Raw genomic sequence first — 14,799 nt, forward strand, 5'->3', positions numbered from 1 at the left:
GGGTGGAGGGTTGACAATGGATGCGCGGCGGAGATGCGCCGATGCGCATGCATAACGAATGCAAGGGGGGCTTGGAGCAAAGGGAGGTGAAACAAAGGGAATGACGGGGTTGATGCTCGATTGCAAGAACACCGCCGCGAGCTCCCGACGACAGAGCTGCCACCTGTCGATTATTTTCATCCGCGAGATGAACCGCAGGGGAAAATTGCACCGCGGGGTGCGCCGCCCTGCCCCGGATCGGAAGCAGCTCGTATGATCTCATATACGGAGACAAAGAGCGGCGACATGCACGGGAAGGGCGCGACTCCGCCAAGTGCACGCGAGTGCACGGGAATGTACGGGAATGCACGGGAATGCACGCGAGCGTTACGTCGATGCCCCGCCGCCTGCATTTGCACGTCCTGGGAGTGGCGATGGCCCTGCCCGGCTAGAAAAAAAGCGGCGATAAAACGACCTACCTTGGAATAAAAGTGCATACACGAGCCGCGACCTGCACGGGGACTGCAGGCGACGATTACCGGGCGAGACACGGGACATTCGCCTGGGGACACGCCCAGGACGAGCACCGAGTAATCGCAATAATTCCGGGATAATAAGTGCGTAATTTATCCCGACGCATGTCGCGAGGTAGAAAACGAAGGTGCACTCTCTCGATTTTGCATAAAGTGCGGGGACTGTCTGGGGAAAAAAAAAAAAATGTAGGAAGGGACCGAGGCGACGGTCATTTTTAGAAGGGATTCTTTGGACGTCTTTGCGGTCTCCTTGCGATTAGGTGCGACGACACGGGCCCGATAGGCATGCTCGGTGCGGCTGCAGCAGGCGGTGCATTCATTTGCGTGCGCGCCTCGTACGCGTCCCCGCCTAGACTCGTATCGCCAAAAAGAAAAAGCGCCGCAATAAAATCGCCGACGCAGCGATAAACGCGCGTACGCGCTCGAATGCGAACCCGCTGCGTTTCTGCGCCCGATCGGCTCGTATGCAAATCCGATGCCTGAGATACCTACATCCCTGCGTGCAGCGATAAGCCGCTAATTTGCCGGCGTTGCAGGGGAACTGCAGCCCCTGTCGAGGCGTTACTTATCCGATCGCCCGGATACGGGAATAATCGCTCCGGGATTTGATTTAGGCGGAAAAAAATAGAAAATATGATCCCGCTAATAAAAATGGCGAGGACTACACTTGCAACTTCGCGGAGAGAATTTTTATTTGGCAAATCGCCCGGCGGAAAAATCGTTTCCACGAGGGAACTCGTCGAAATTCGGGAGGAGGAGCGATGAAGTCACGGAGAAGTTAATGGACCTCCTCCGAGAGCGAAATTAAGGGATTAACGGGAGTGGAAATTCAAATAATTGGAAAAGTCGCCTGTTCCGATCTAGATTAGCCCTCGTGGCAGCAGTCTTAATCCGGGCCGTGCAGCCGAATCTTTTATGATTCCGGGAATGAATGCGGAAAAGCAGGATGGGATCCGAGATCTAGCAGTCGGGGGTTCGCTCTTCTCTCGGTGCCGCCAACTAAGTGGATCTTCCACTTCCTCAAAATGGAACTTCCCGTCCGAGCTGTGCTTAAGTGGCGAGAACTTCGTGTAAGTTTGATTTGCACGGCCGCAGAGGGAAGGGGCAGAGAAACTGCCACGCGGAAAACGCAAGAGAATAATTTTACAAATTGTATCCTCTCTTTCTATAGTTGTATATCATATCCCTTGTAGGGGGAGGCGTTCATTTAATAGCTACACTTTTCTCAGGGCATTTCGGACACTTTTTAGAAAAAAGCCCACACTTTCCCGGACGGTCGAGTTGCGCGATTTTCTCCGCCGGAAGCGGAAGTGCGGCGCGACGTGTAATATTTTTCCTCGGTAGAATCGGGTCGATCCAATTTGCGAGGAGTGAAATTGACCTCGGTCGAAGTCGAGTCTCGGCTTTTCTTGAGGCGAACCGGCGGGGATTAATGAGATCCGACGCGGTACGTCCATTCGAATACATTATGGCGGACAAAGGTCGTCCGGTGGCTGAAATTGGTTCCAAGCGACAAATTACTCCTCGGCCGACGAGGCAGAATCGTGTGCGTGCGGTGGGTAGGTAGAAGAAATAATTCGTCTCTCGGTCATTCCCAATTTGACTTGCCAAACGACAGATTACAGCGCGCCGATCGGAGCGGCCATGACGCCATCGCTCTTTCGAAATCGAAAGGACTCCCCGCTTCGATTCGCGTTGATCCTTTTTTTTTTCCCTCCTTTCCCTCGGACGAATCGGCGAATTTTGAAAATTTCCGAATCGCTGAAAAACTCCCCCACGGCGCGTAATGGTCATTAAAAACGCCGAACCAGTCGACAGGGAGCGTGGAAAATAATTGTGGGAGGAAAGCTCGCGAAGTAATTAAAAGCACAGAGGGGTAGAGGGGAGGGAAACGCGAGGGAAATTATGGGAGGGCGCGTTATCGCCGCTATCGCGGTTTATTACAATATCCATCGGAAGGGTGGAAGAGGGGAAGACGGGGAGCCTTTCGTGACGCCCCTTCGCGAATTCCGACGAGAAGGCGATGAATGGGAGACCGTGGAGTGCGGTAACGAGGAGGCGAAGAAGGGCGAGGAAAGAGGTGTAGGAGGAGGTCAAACCGGAAGTCGAGGGGAGGAGAAACGAAGCAGGAGGCGACCGACGGTCCATTAGTTCGTGGGAGCGAGCGTCCTCCTTGATTTACGGAACTTCTGGGACCGATAAGATTCTTGTCTGCGCTATTTCATCCGAGCGTGTTCCTCCGGTAGCGGCGCGTATGTGCGGGCGAGTCGAGGAGGAGGAAGTCACGTCTCGACCGGGAAGGGAACTCGAGCCAAGTTGCGGATTCTTCTCGCAAGACCCCGAAAACGCCCAAAAAAGCTTCCGACTGGCAATCGTCACCTATCGTGTCCTTATCGCGTCCCACGATTATTCGCACCGCTCTGTATGCGACCCGACGAAACGTTGCCCGCGGAAAATTCTGCAGCGAAAGGGTTAAGCGAGACGTCGTGGAAAGAGGCGTGAGTTCCGCGTCTTTATTATGCATAGGGCTAGCCGCGCTTTCTCGAGCTGCGATTGTTTGCAACGCTGGGAGATTTATAGGGCGGCGGTTCTTGCCCGGGGAAAGTTTTAAAGGGCGCCTCCCGGCTCGAACCTTTCTAATTAATGGTAATTAGTTCGGAAGTTTAGCCCGGAGATGGGGAATAACTCGCGTATGTGAATACAATTTAATATGAAAGCGCCCTATCTGGGCGGCGCGGGTCGCGTTACTTAAGATAATGGCGCGGCCGCGAGAGCGCGGGATAAGGCGGCGTAATAAGCAATGAATAAACCCGCGACTTGGATGCCGCGACGAGTTTTCTCGCCCGGAAGCGGGAACCGCGAGACGGCAGCCGCGGCGGGATAATCGCGATGGCCGACCCCTTGGCTTCGCCATTTCGGGAAAAGGCGACGCTCGCTTTTCGTTCCCCTTTTTGCCCTCGCGCGAAACATTAAATTGCTCCAAGTGCACGGAAAACGAGTATGTACGCTTATGCAAGCACACCTTGGATAGGACCCCGAAATGGTGATGGGTACTTCTTCCATGGGGAGGTCCGGATAAAATTGATAATTTTGCAACCTGGATGGAGAAATTTTAAATTCCTTTAAATTTACATACGCGTTTAACGGGGTTGAGGGCGGCTATTGTTTTTGCTAGTTTTCGATGTCGAGCAGAGCCTGAAATATGTCCCTTTTCCTGGCTGGGAATACTCGAGGGAGCACGTTTTTCCGGATTAGGGAAAGAAGTCGATTCGGTCGAGGTATCGCTGGTCGTTTTCGCTCTCCATGTTCGATTCGGTGGTTTCGCGGGACAATGGGCGCGGAATTTGCATGCCGCGGCTCGTTCGTTTTCCCGGCGCCGTCCAGGCGGAATTATTAACCAATCGTCCGCAAGTTTGGCGGCCGCGATTTTTCTCGCGTTTACTTATCGGACTTGTCCAAGTTCCGCGACATGTTCCGATAGACGGGCGATCCGCGTTTCACTCGCGGGATTTCCGCCGCGAGGGCACCGTGCGGTAAATTGTTAAAGTTTTCCCGGAAGGAACCGATGTCCGGCACGGAAAGTGGACGGCTGGGACACCGCGCCGGAAATTTCTTCAGGAGCTCGGGCGCCTGTCGGGAGTCCTCAACTTCCCGTCACTTGATTTCCGCGACACGTCCCCGGGGAAAGTCGCGGGTCAAAAGTCACCTCCGTCGCGTTTCACCTCGCTAAAAGTATATTCGCAAAGTCTATACACTCCTATCGCATAAACGTCCAGTTTTATCAGATTTTTTAATCTCATCCTATAATTCTCTAAAATCGTTTCCTTTTAACGGCGACAATTTTCTCGCACTCGATCGAAGTCGCGACCGGTTTAATATTTTTACGGGCGTTTCGCCTCTGTTTCGGACGTGGCCACTTGGCTGGGTTCCAGCTTCCGTCATTTTTCCATCGTTTTTTTCATCCCGGCGATGGCCACGAGGCTGTTCTCGAGATCCGAATCCCAGACGACGTACCTCGAAGAGCGCCGACTCTGTCGGGACGCGACGCGTTAACGAGCGAAATCCCCGGCCGGCTCTCGAGGGAGCTTTTCCCGAGTTTCCTTGGAATTCGAGGATCCAGGAAGCTGCGGAAGAATCGCGACGAGCTCCCGTCCAATTCTCGTCGAGCTTTGCGTCGATCCTCCCGTAAGTGCGCATGAATACGTCTTATACGTCCCGGGAATCGTACGTGTCGCGGAGAGGGATGCGCCGCGGACGTGCCCTGCAAAATTGTGCTTTTTTTTATTCCACTCCCGGATATCCTTTTCCAGGATATCGGGAGATAGAAACCGGGGACGAAGCGGGAATAATGCCGATTCTTCCCTCGAATAACCTTTCCTCTCGGAGGATTTCCATTTTTTTTTGTTAAATATAAGTTTGTCATGAAAATGCACGTTTTAAAGACCACGTATTAACACGTTGAGTGCGGCGTCGGTCCCTGGGGACCGACAGTGAACTTTCCGTCTGGGCGGCGTCGGTCCCTCGGGACTGACACGGCATCAAGAATCCTATATATAAAAAATTGTGCCGCCCAAACGGAAAGCTCAGCAAAATCGGTTCCGCGCTCAACGTGTTAACAGACGCTTATGTGAGAATTAGTTTATTCGGTGATCGTGCGGCGTTACGATTGGATTTCTACGGAAACGCAGCGCGTGAGCGGAAAAAGGAAATTTTCCGGGAATGGTCAATTTCAGGTTTTCTCGCGCGGGGCGTAAATTCAGCGGCGACCCTTTCATTCGGCATTCGCACCCGGTGTTTATCGGGTAGCGCACCCTTTACACGGTGTGATTCGTTTTTCCCCCTGTAAGTGGGTTTTACGAGTCCCATAACTGCTCCTGCAGGAGCCGAGGAAGGGCGGGGAGTCGGTGGTGGAATCGCCGCAGCTATCGCGCCGCAACGGTGGCGGCTAGCGGGTGCATTCGTCGGTGCAGCCTGCACCTGACTGGAGCGCCCTGTTTAACGACCACCACTCGTATCTTTTTCCGAAAAATGCAACGGTTGTTCCCTCCAATTTTCGGGCGGTTCGTTCGTCCTAGTTTTCGTCCTTGTATTCCCGTGTCCTCGTTTCCCCGCGTCGATTACCCATGGCGCCTTGTACAATATTTTTTTCTCCTCCAGAAACTGTTTTTCCCGTCCCTGCCCTGAGAAAAAAAAATGTCATTGAACCAAAGAAATTCTCCTGGCCCAGTTTTCGTCCTTTGCCATGACGGGGGCAACGAGCACACCTCGTGGGCATCCGGAGGAGCGATTCTCCTTTCCGTGGAAGATGCTCTCCGATCTCCATAACGGCCCTTGGAGGAACGGCGAGGAGGCGTCGAAATAAATTGCGTAGCTGTATAATAATTCTCCGTTTCCGGGCTGGCGGAGGTCCCGCGGGAATAGCCGGAGAAGCCGGGCAAGAGCGAAGGATGCACTCGGTGATTCGAACGGTCGATGCACCCGACGTCTTCCCGTCTTCCCTTCCTCGATCTTTCCCGCCCTCGGTGAGTCCTGCGGGACGAGTCGGCCTTCCATTCCCGTTTGCACGTCCAGGCCGCGCCGCGAATCGGGATCGTCCGGCTCCCGGAACGAATCTTGCGACCGGATCCTTTCTCGTCCTTTACCCGTTCCCTCAGGAATTTCTCCAAAGAACGACGCGACCTCCGATTTCTCCGGAAACGCGGATCCTCCCCTGCTGATCTTTCTCCTAGCAGCCACGACGGTCCGTAATCGGGGGTTCTGCGCATCTCAGCATATGACTCCATTTCCAGAATTTTTATCAGGGACCAAGATTTCGAATTCGTTCGTAAAAATTGGGGTTCATGAATTTTTTTAAGCCGGCCTCCTCGAGTAAAGCTGAACATTACGTATATCGTCCTGAATGTCGGGCCGTTATGGGCTGATGGGATTTTCTGGACAAGGGGGATATCTCTGCATTCTCTCCGAGCGGGAGGAGGATCCCCGTGCCCGGAACCGGAAATCTCGCGACTTTGCGACACCGTATAACCCCGTAAATCCCACAGGAGCTTCGAAGCCCGAGCCCTCGTTGCATCCGCGGTTCAGGGCTCTCCTGGCGGCTCCTGCAGGAGCCGTTATGGAAATCATAAAGCCCATCGATTATGCACGCACCGTAGCTGCGAGCTCATCGGCCCGTTCCCCGACGGCCCCCTTTCCTCCCCCCGAAAGTAATAACGATCGATCTCTCCCCGAAAGCTCCCGAAATGATCCCGGACGTCGCGACGTCAAACGGCAGCGGCCCGATTGCCGCGGACGAAATGGCTAATTTTCCGCGTCCCGCGCCCCGCTTCCGCCCCCGCCGAGTCCCGTCAATTTCCGGCCGGAAACTGGAGAAGTTCGAATTTCCAAGTGGCATTTCGCTGCGCCCCCCCGTCTTTCCGGAAACCTGGGAATCGGGACCGCCTCGCGGCTGCATCGGTGCATCCTGGGGGAAGCATGGCAGCCCTCGACCTCGCAGCCAACATAAAAGGTCCCTCGCATCCGTCATCGGGGGTGCGCATTTAATTTAAACTTTGCGATGAAAAGCGTATTTCTCGTAGCCGGGATGCACCGAGACGTTTCTAGGCCGGCGTTTGTCAAAAATCGGGAATTTGAATTCGCCCTCTTTTTATCTCGGCCGAAATCCGCCCATGTCGCGACGGAAGAATAGGAAAGGTGCCATTTTTCTCCTATTCGGGCATTCACGGTGTCGGGGAGCGCGCGGTTTCCGCAGAGACGGTGTCAGTCCTTTTAACGAGCGTTTCCGTGGGACCGCGTGCGCTTCGCAGAATTGTTTTCGCCTTGCCGGAGATGGTCCTGACGAGATCGTGGGTTCTTTTGTGTTCCAGGATGGCACCTACGTCAGCGAGAAGGACACCGAGGGCCGTGGCCTCTGCCCCCACGACCCCCTGCACAACAGCACCGCGGTTTTCGCAGGTAAGTTCGCCTCCCCCTTTGCACCGCTCTGGGCAAATTAACCCCTTCGTTCCCAGGCCCCGGGAAAATTAGACGGTCGATGGTTAGTCGAGGTAAGCGGAAAAAGAGTCACGGGGTGACTAAAGGGAGCGTGGTATGACGCGTCGCGTTCGGACGGAGAAAATGGTTAACGAGGACGCTCCCTGATTATCTGATATATCAAGGAAATAAGTACATTGGGGTTTGGTTGATCTGATCTAAATTAAAAAATTAACCCAGAACTAATCGGATCTGAATGCGTATTAATGATCGCGACTCCTCTTCAAGGATGGCTTTGGAAGGCGCGAGCGTTATCGAACAAATCGGTTACGGAGGGATAAAAAAATGTTAACGAAGCTTTCCACGGGATTAAGTCCGGATAATGATTTACGGGAATTATTCGAGGAAGCATCGCCGCTATTTCTGCGAGAAACTCACCCCTTGGCAACGTGCCTCCCCTTGCGGTACGTGCACCGGAGAACATTTTAACGAACCACCCGCGTGCGTTACACTCCAGGAAGCCGGAGGGATTCCGCAACCGGTGCACTTTTTCCGACAAGCATTCAATCGCGTCCCGTGTACCTGCGTTTTGCACCCAACGTGGCCGAGACTCATTTTACGGGATAATGGGCCACGAGGGAATTTTTTCTCGAGACCGCGCGCGCCATTTCTTCGCTCGCGAATGGGAGCTTATCACCTACCCGAGGGTAGCGATCGCGATAATAATATTTTTCTAAAATTCCCTCGGTCCGTTCCCACCTTTTTTCATACTCGCGATGCATTTCACGAGAAACGCATTGACCGACCCCTCGACTCGAAATCGCGCGGTGCATCGCAATCGCAGCTCTGCTCCGAATTGCGGGGATCGGCACGCTCTCGCTTTAATCGAAACCGCATCCAGCTAATTTTCGAACAAGAACCGTAAGCTCGTTTGCTTCGTTAAGCCGGCACTGCATTGTGCAAACTTTGTTCCCCGGGCTGGACGAATTGCTGCGCGGGACGCGATTATGCACCGGGGTGCAACGAGGTGACTGCACCGAGTGCGGTCATACGCCGTGGGGACGTTAATATTTTCGAGTAATCTCGCACCTGGGCCGCGTTGCGGAAAGAGTTACCTAGCCCATGCATTAATTCTTGCATTGGATTTTTTAGACCGGCCAGTCACTCCGTAAATCTGGCCCTTGAAATTCGAACGCTTAGCCATTGTTTACCAGGGAGGAAATGAAAAGTCGAAATTGGACAAGCAGGTGATCGTACGAAATCGCTCGACTTAAATAATCCATTAGAGCTATCGGATTAGTCTCGGACGTCGCGCGGACAGAGCGGATTTCTCGGTGACAAATTGCCGAGGAGGGTACCTCGAGTACGCCGGCATTATAACGCCATTACGGCGAGATTTGTCATATTCATTGAAAACTACGCTTCAGGTGGATTGAATTACCTGGATTTATGTAGCCGCCCGATAAATTCCCTTCTAATGAGACCTCGTCTAAATACCGCGTTGCGAAGAAGCCGTAATAAATTCGCAGAGCATACATCGGATGGTTCATTCGGGTACGCGAAATATACGAGACCCTTGTACGTATATTCGGTATACGTATTTATGTACGTTTCCACGAGTACGTGCAGCCATTACACGTGGATACCTTCGCCATGGGCTTCTAGCCAGATTTGTAGTCTCAGGTTCAACTAGGTCCAACGCCTTGATCCTGGTTACGTACGATCCGGCGATGCACTTTGCAGGGCATGTTCCACGTGCGGGGAGGTCGCTTCGTCAAAAACGTAAAAGATTTTCCTCCCTCATTTTTAACCGTTTATGTTCACCGAGGTGGAATGTTTCGTTACGACCGCGAACTATTTTTCTGGGGCACGCGAAATGAAACGCGGAGGAAATCGATCGCTCCTTGAGGACTTCCAATTGGATTGGATATTTGCGGGGGCAATAATCGTTCCCAAGTTCGCGGGGGGGTAGGGCTGCTTGGAGTTGGCGGGTCACGCTCAGGTGTGTGCTTCCGTGTGTTTCAGGAGGACAATTGTATGCCGCCACGGTGGCTGATTTCTCCGGGGGTGAGCCGCTGATTTATAGGGAGCCAATTCGGACCGAGCGGTCGGACCTCAATCAGCTCAACGGTAACGTAAAATTAGATCACTCTACTCGATTGATCTAGGTGCGTGCGCTCGAATGAGACGCCTCGAGGAGACCCGTTCACCTGTCCACCTATGCACCTATGCACCTTTGAGCCTGCATATGCCTGCATAATGCGGCCCGTAACGACCCGTGGACGCTCCTTTGAAACGTGTGAACGAAAAGAAAAAAAAATCGCATTCGGAAACGTTTTCGTTTTACAAGACTTTGCAGATGCGGTATCGACGAAGAAGAAACTTTTAGAGGGCTAGCGTTTCGTTGTTCGAGCTTTGGGGAGGAAATTGCGAAATTGGGCGGTCGGGCCGCGAAAAAATCAGGGCACGTTTTAACCACGAGACCCCTGCCTCTTTCCCTCGGAATTTTCCGGCTGCATCTTGCCAATTTATCTCGATTACTTTCTGATCCCCCTGCGGACCGTACGGATTTGGGATGGTGTACGTAATCTAATCCGCGTCGGACCGAGCTCCTCAATCTGGAAAGTTAAACCTCGTTACCGCGTGATTTTACGAACTCGGTCCGCAAGTTTGGCCCTCGAACTTTTCGTAACTCGTCCGCCGAAGTAGCTCCGTTCGAGCCTAATGGGTCCGCGAGTGCATCGTGCACCGATCGGTCGTGTTCGGGAAGTGAATGCACTTTTTCGCCCGTCAACCACCTTGGAACGTCCAAGGCTTCTTCGCCCCAGAATCTCACCGGTTAATCGTTCCTTATTTTTATTACGCTCAAATATTTCTTTGGTTCAATATTTGCTTCTCCGTGCAGGAATCGGCCATTTTGCGAGCGCTGTACATGCATCGAAAATCGAACGTTTCGTGTATTACAAAACGTGGTTTTTGATCAAAGAGCCGATACGAGAAAAATATTCCTTGAAGTCTGCGACTGCAATTGCAGGAAAGTTACTTTAAAGTACCTCTCAGGAGTCGGTCATTTCGCCATAAACGCTTTACACGCGTCGAAAAGCATTCCTTGCCCGCGTTACAAAAACATATTTCCGGAAGGGTGCCGGGAAATTCCTTCGGCGTTTTCGTGACGCGATTCGTATCGGGCCGAATAGAAGAAATCGCCTTTCTCGTCGAAACCCGCTTCTCGATTTCTCCTAGAATGCGCTTTTACCTCTTGCTCGGTACCCCACGTGCCTCGGTATATAATTGATGCCCAGCATTTTCGCCGTGACGACAATTAAACTCTCTCGCGGCTAAGTTCGCGCCTTCTCCTCGAGTATCTAATATCGACTATCGAGTATCCGCGCTTGTTCACTGGTTATCGATTACCACGAAAGCGTGCCCGACCATTTATCGGGCGCGATTAGAGGGACCTTTCGTTTTGCTCGTTTTCCGATTTTTTCCGGTAATCGACCAGCTACCGATACTTGCGTCACTCCTTCGGGGAGAGGCACGTCTCCCCATTTATTCCCGCTCTTCCCGCAATTTCCGTAATTTCCATTTTCATCCTTTCCTTCCGCTTCCCTTAATCGTTCTCATAATCGCCTTTTCTTTCCAGGACCGAACTTCGTCAGCTCCCTCGCCTACGGCGACTTCGTCTTCTTCTTCTACCGTGAAACAGCGGTGGAGTACATGAATTGTGGCAAAGTACGTATTTATTTGCGGCACTTGGCCGTGCGATAAGAATTCACCCTGTAAGATAAGATTCCGCCGATATCTGAAAACATCAGCGGTGATTCAATATTGAATCGAGCTGAGCTCCCGTGATGTACCTTCATTATTCCGAGGAGCTGTTTAATCGCCAATCTGGGAGTTAAAAAAAAAAAAAAAATACGACGAGACAATTACCGCATTGGATTACTATTGCATGCATCGAGGACTCCCGTGCGGTGCAGTGCCGCATGCCTCGCCTCGGAAGACGCTCCAGTATGAATATAAATAGTTTATTGTGTCCGAAATCGTACACTCGGTGCACGTATTGCTTCGTTCTCCACTCACGTACTATTTATCTATTACCCGTAGTCGAGTCGCAGAGGGTAATGCGTTGCGCAAGGATTTAAACGGGGAAGGTTTCAGGGTTAAGTCTGGAATACCGCAAGGGATGCATTCGCGTATTGAGAGGGGTGACTTCTTTGGTCGATTTTTTCAGCCCCTCGGATATCTCGACATTTCCCTTCCCCCGGTCTCCCTAAAACGTATCTCCACTTATCCCATCGGTATCCACATTTCAATTCCGGGAGATGCTTTCGGATGCATCCGAACTGCATCTCCCAAGCGATGCACGTGCGACTTCGCTTTCTTTCCACGTACTATTTACTCGTTCCCGTCACCTGTATCCGATCGTTCCTGCTCGCAAAACAACTACGCAGCGATATATCGCAATGGCTACCTAACCCCCTGGGAAGATGCCTCGTTCTTCGAGAAAAATCACGAAACACGGTGTCTTGCTCGAAACCCCGTACACGACATGAAACCCATGCCGGGGACTTGTCAAGACCGACAGGGCGGACATACTGAGCTAACTCCGAAGGAAATATTAATTATCATCAATACTCCACGGTATTTTCTTGCTTGCACGCGTTGCGAGACTCCAGGCAACCTTCGTCACCGGTAACTAGAGATTCCTGAATAATTCAACGGCCGTTGAGTAAGTATTGATGAATTAACGTTCCTTCGATCGTTACCTTAAGGCTGACGCTTACGATCGATAATTTAATCGGTGAATCATCGCAATCACCATCGACCGAGATATCAAAGCGAATCTCGAGGTCCGCGGCTCCAATTTCCCGTTTTGTGTATTAATTTAATTTAACTTAACGTCATTTAATTTAATTATCAATTAAAATGCGCCCCTCGTCCTCGTGCTTGGCGGTTCGCGCGCAAACATGGAAGTTGGCAGGGAACTCGGTAGGTTCGAAACTAGGACTAGTTATACGTACCTAGTACCTAGGTACGAAACTAACGCGTTCCACGTGGCAGGGGTGCGATATCGCGGGACTCACTCGTAACGTGTTCTCGTGCAATTTCCGATTTTCAGGCCGTGTATCCACGAGTCGGCCGGGTATGCCAACACGATAAAGGTGGGCCGCACGCTTTCGGCGACAGATGGACGAGTTTCCTGAAAGCCCGGCTCAATTGCTCCGTGCCCGGGGATTATCCGTTCTACTTCAACGAGATACGTGAGTATCCATTCGTCCAGCGTTTACCGATCGCCTCGTTAAAAGTCCAGCTTCGGTCAAGATACGAGCCCGGCCCGATTATTCCCCGAATATGTCGCAAGGGGATTGACTCGGATTAGCCCCGTCCCCTGTTAGTCGATTCTCGTAATAATCGTGAATTCTTTATCCGCGGGCGAGGACTTATTTTTTCTCTTCTAGAAAGCGAGTCTTTTCGCCCAGAGGGGGAAAGTGGAATCGAGGAAACTGGTTTACTTATATTTGTATGGTTTACTTCGGATTATCTTCGTTCCATCGAGTTTCCGGAGGGGAGGGTAAGATTCTTGGGCCTCGATTTTGGTTAAGAGAGCGGAATCGCCCAGGAACGAGTGCAGGTGGGTTCTAGAGATAGCAGGGCGCCTGATAAGGGAAACTCTTTCCGCGCCGGTCGGAACTCGCCGAGCTAAATGGCCGCCTTTCCGGTTGGTCGCGGGCCGAGGCGTTAACGCGCTCGGGTTTTACGGTAATTTCCCGTAGCCGGCCCAGCTTCCGAGCACTCTTGATTCCGAGTGAAGATCGCTCGTGAGTTTCTCGAGAGGCCAACCACCAACGCCGGTAGATTCCATCCTAAAGAGGGGAAAAAAAGCGAGCGCGCTACTTAAGAGACAGCCGCGAGAAGCTACGCTCCCTTTCCTCTCTATCCGGTGTAAAGCTTACTGCGCTGAGGAAAAAATCTCATTGAACCTCGATTTTTTCCAACGAATTGCAAAAATTGTCATTCCTTCTTGCCGATAGCCGAGCATTTGCAAATCGCTCCCAGATCATAAAGGGCGACGTCCAAACGAGCTGCTATCGAGGCGCGCGAATCGGCCCGATGACAAACGCGAGCGACGATAAGCGCGGCGGCGAATCCGGCGCGTTAATGCCGCGCCTCCCGCTGCGGAAACGCGATATGCCGCCCAGATAAAGCGCAGCGATATAATTTCTCGGGTAACCCGACGCGCTCCTACGTCGAGTTTCGTTATTTGCGATGAAAAAGATACTACCGACCACCGAAGTCCCCGTTTTTGCGGCCAGTCTTTGGGGAAATTAGCGGGGACGTTGAAATGTTGCCCCCGCGTTGGGGAGGTTAAATTTGTAAAAAGGAAAAATAAATGCACCCTTCCTAGCTCATTCGGTTCTTTTTCGCGACATTTCTCGAAAGACTCCATCGATCTTCTTGCAAAGGGAAAATTGAAAGTCAGGCAGTTTATTTATTTTTCCAGTTCATAAAATAGAGGAATTCGAGACGAGCTTTTTCGCGGAATATCTTTTTCTTCTTCTTCTTCTTTTTGTATATGACTTATATTCAACGTTTTACGCCGTGGTATTACCAGGCGAGGGGTAATACAGTTTCAGAGCAGCCTCGAGCGGAAAATCTTAAAATTCATCTCGGGATTTTTGGAAAGTTCAGGAGACCGAAATTCCCGGCTGGCGCAAAATTGGAAAATCGCGGAAACGAGGGAAATCGCGAGAGTTTGGTCGTTTCATTTTATAACGCCCTCCAGCTTGGAAATATGGGGTTGCCTCGCGGAAGAGAGCTCGATCCGGCGAATCGAGGCCTCGGGGGCTTTCGAATTTCCAAAAAGCACCGAGAAAATTGACCTCGCGGCCGCGCTCGAGGATTAGCCGTGATCACCGATGGGACGGATGATCAAATCGAAAAGGGAACGAGGGGGCGATTTCCGCCAAAAAAGAAAAAACCTCGGACGAGGTATCGGGGCTCGGTGGAAATTGTTTCGCGAACCGCGGCGAGAGTTGGATTTGCGATCTCTTATTTTTTTTACCCTCTCTTTCTCTCTCTCACCCTTTAATTCCTGCGGTCTACGAGTTCGCGTTAAAGGAATTGGCACGTGGAAAGCTGGCTATATTCGCGGTGAAATAAATGCATCGCTCTTAAGTTCATTCTTCCGCGAGTACTTCGCTCCGTGCATCGTCATCCAATGATTCGGTCGACCGGGTCTCAGGAGAAGTAAGCCGAGTAAACTTTCCGGAATAAAATCGGTGGAGTAAACTCCAGCGAGTAAAATCCAACGATA

The 14,799-nt window shown here is 51.9% G+C and overlaps 1 protein-coding gene across 2 annotated transcripts in view; it reads left to right on the forward strand.

Moving 5' to 3' along the window:
- Positions 1-14,799, forward strand: part of LOC105702407 (semaphorin-1A) — an 87,828-nt gene that overhangs the window by 67,321 nt on the left and 5,708 nt on the right. For both annotated transcript variants that reach the window (XM_012429953.2, XM_012429954.2), the window contains exons 6-9: positions 7,376-7,463; positions 9,507-9,611; positions 11,125-11,213; positions 12,604-12,745. In XM_012429953.2, coding sequence (XP_012285376.1) covers positions 7,376-7,463; positions 9,507-9,611; positions 11,125-11,213; positions 12,604-12,745 — 424 coding nt within the window. The remainder of the gene's footprint in view (positions 1-7,375; positions 7,464-9,506; positions 9,612-11,124; positions 11,214-12,603; positions 12,746-14,799) is intronic.

This window comes from Orussus abietinus, unplaced genomic scaffold (assembly GCF_000612105.2).
Source record: "Orussus abietinus isolate OABI.00-Male unplaced genomic scaffold, Oabi_2.0 scaffold17, whole genome shotgun sequence".
NCBI lineage: Eukaryota > Metazoa > Arthropoda > Insecta > Hymenoptera > Orussidae > Orussus > Orussus abietinus.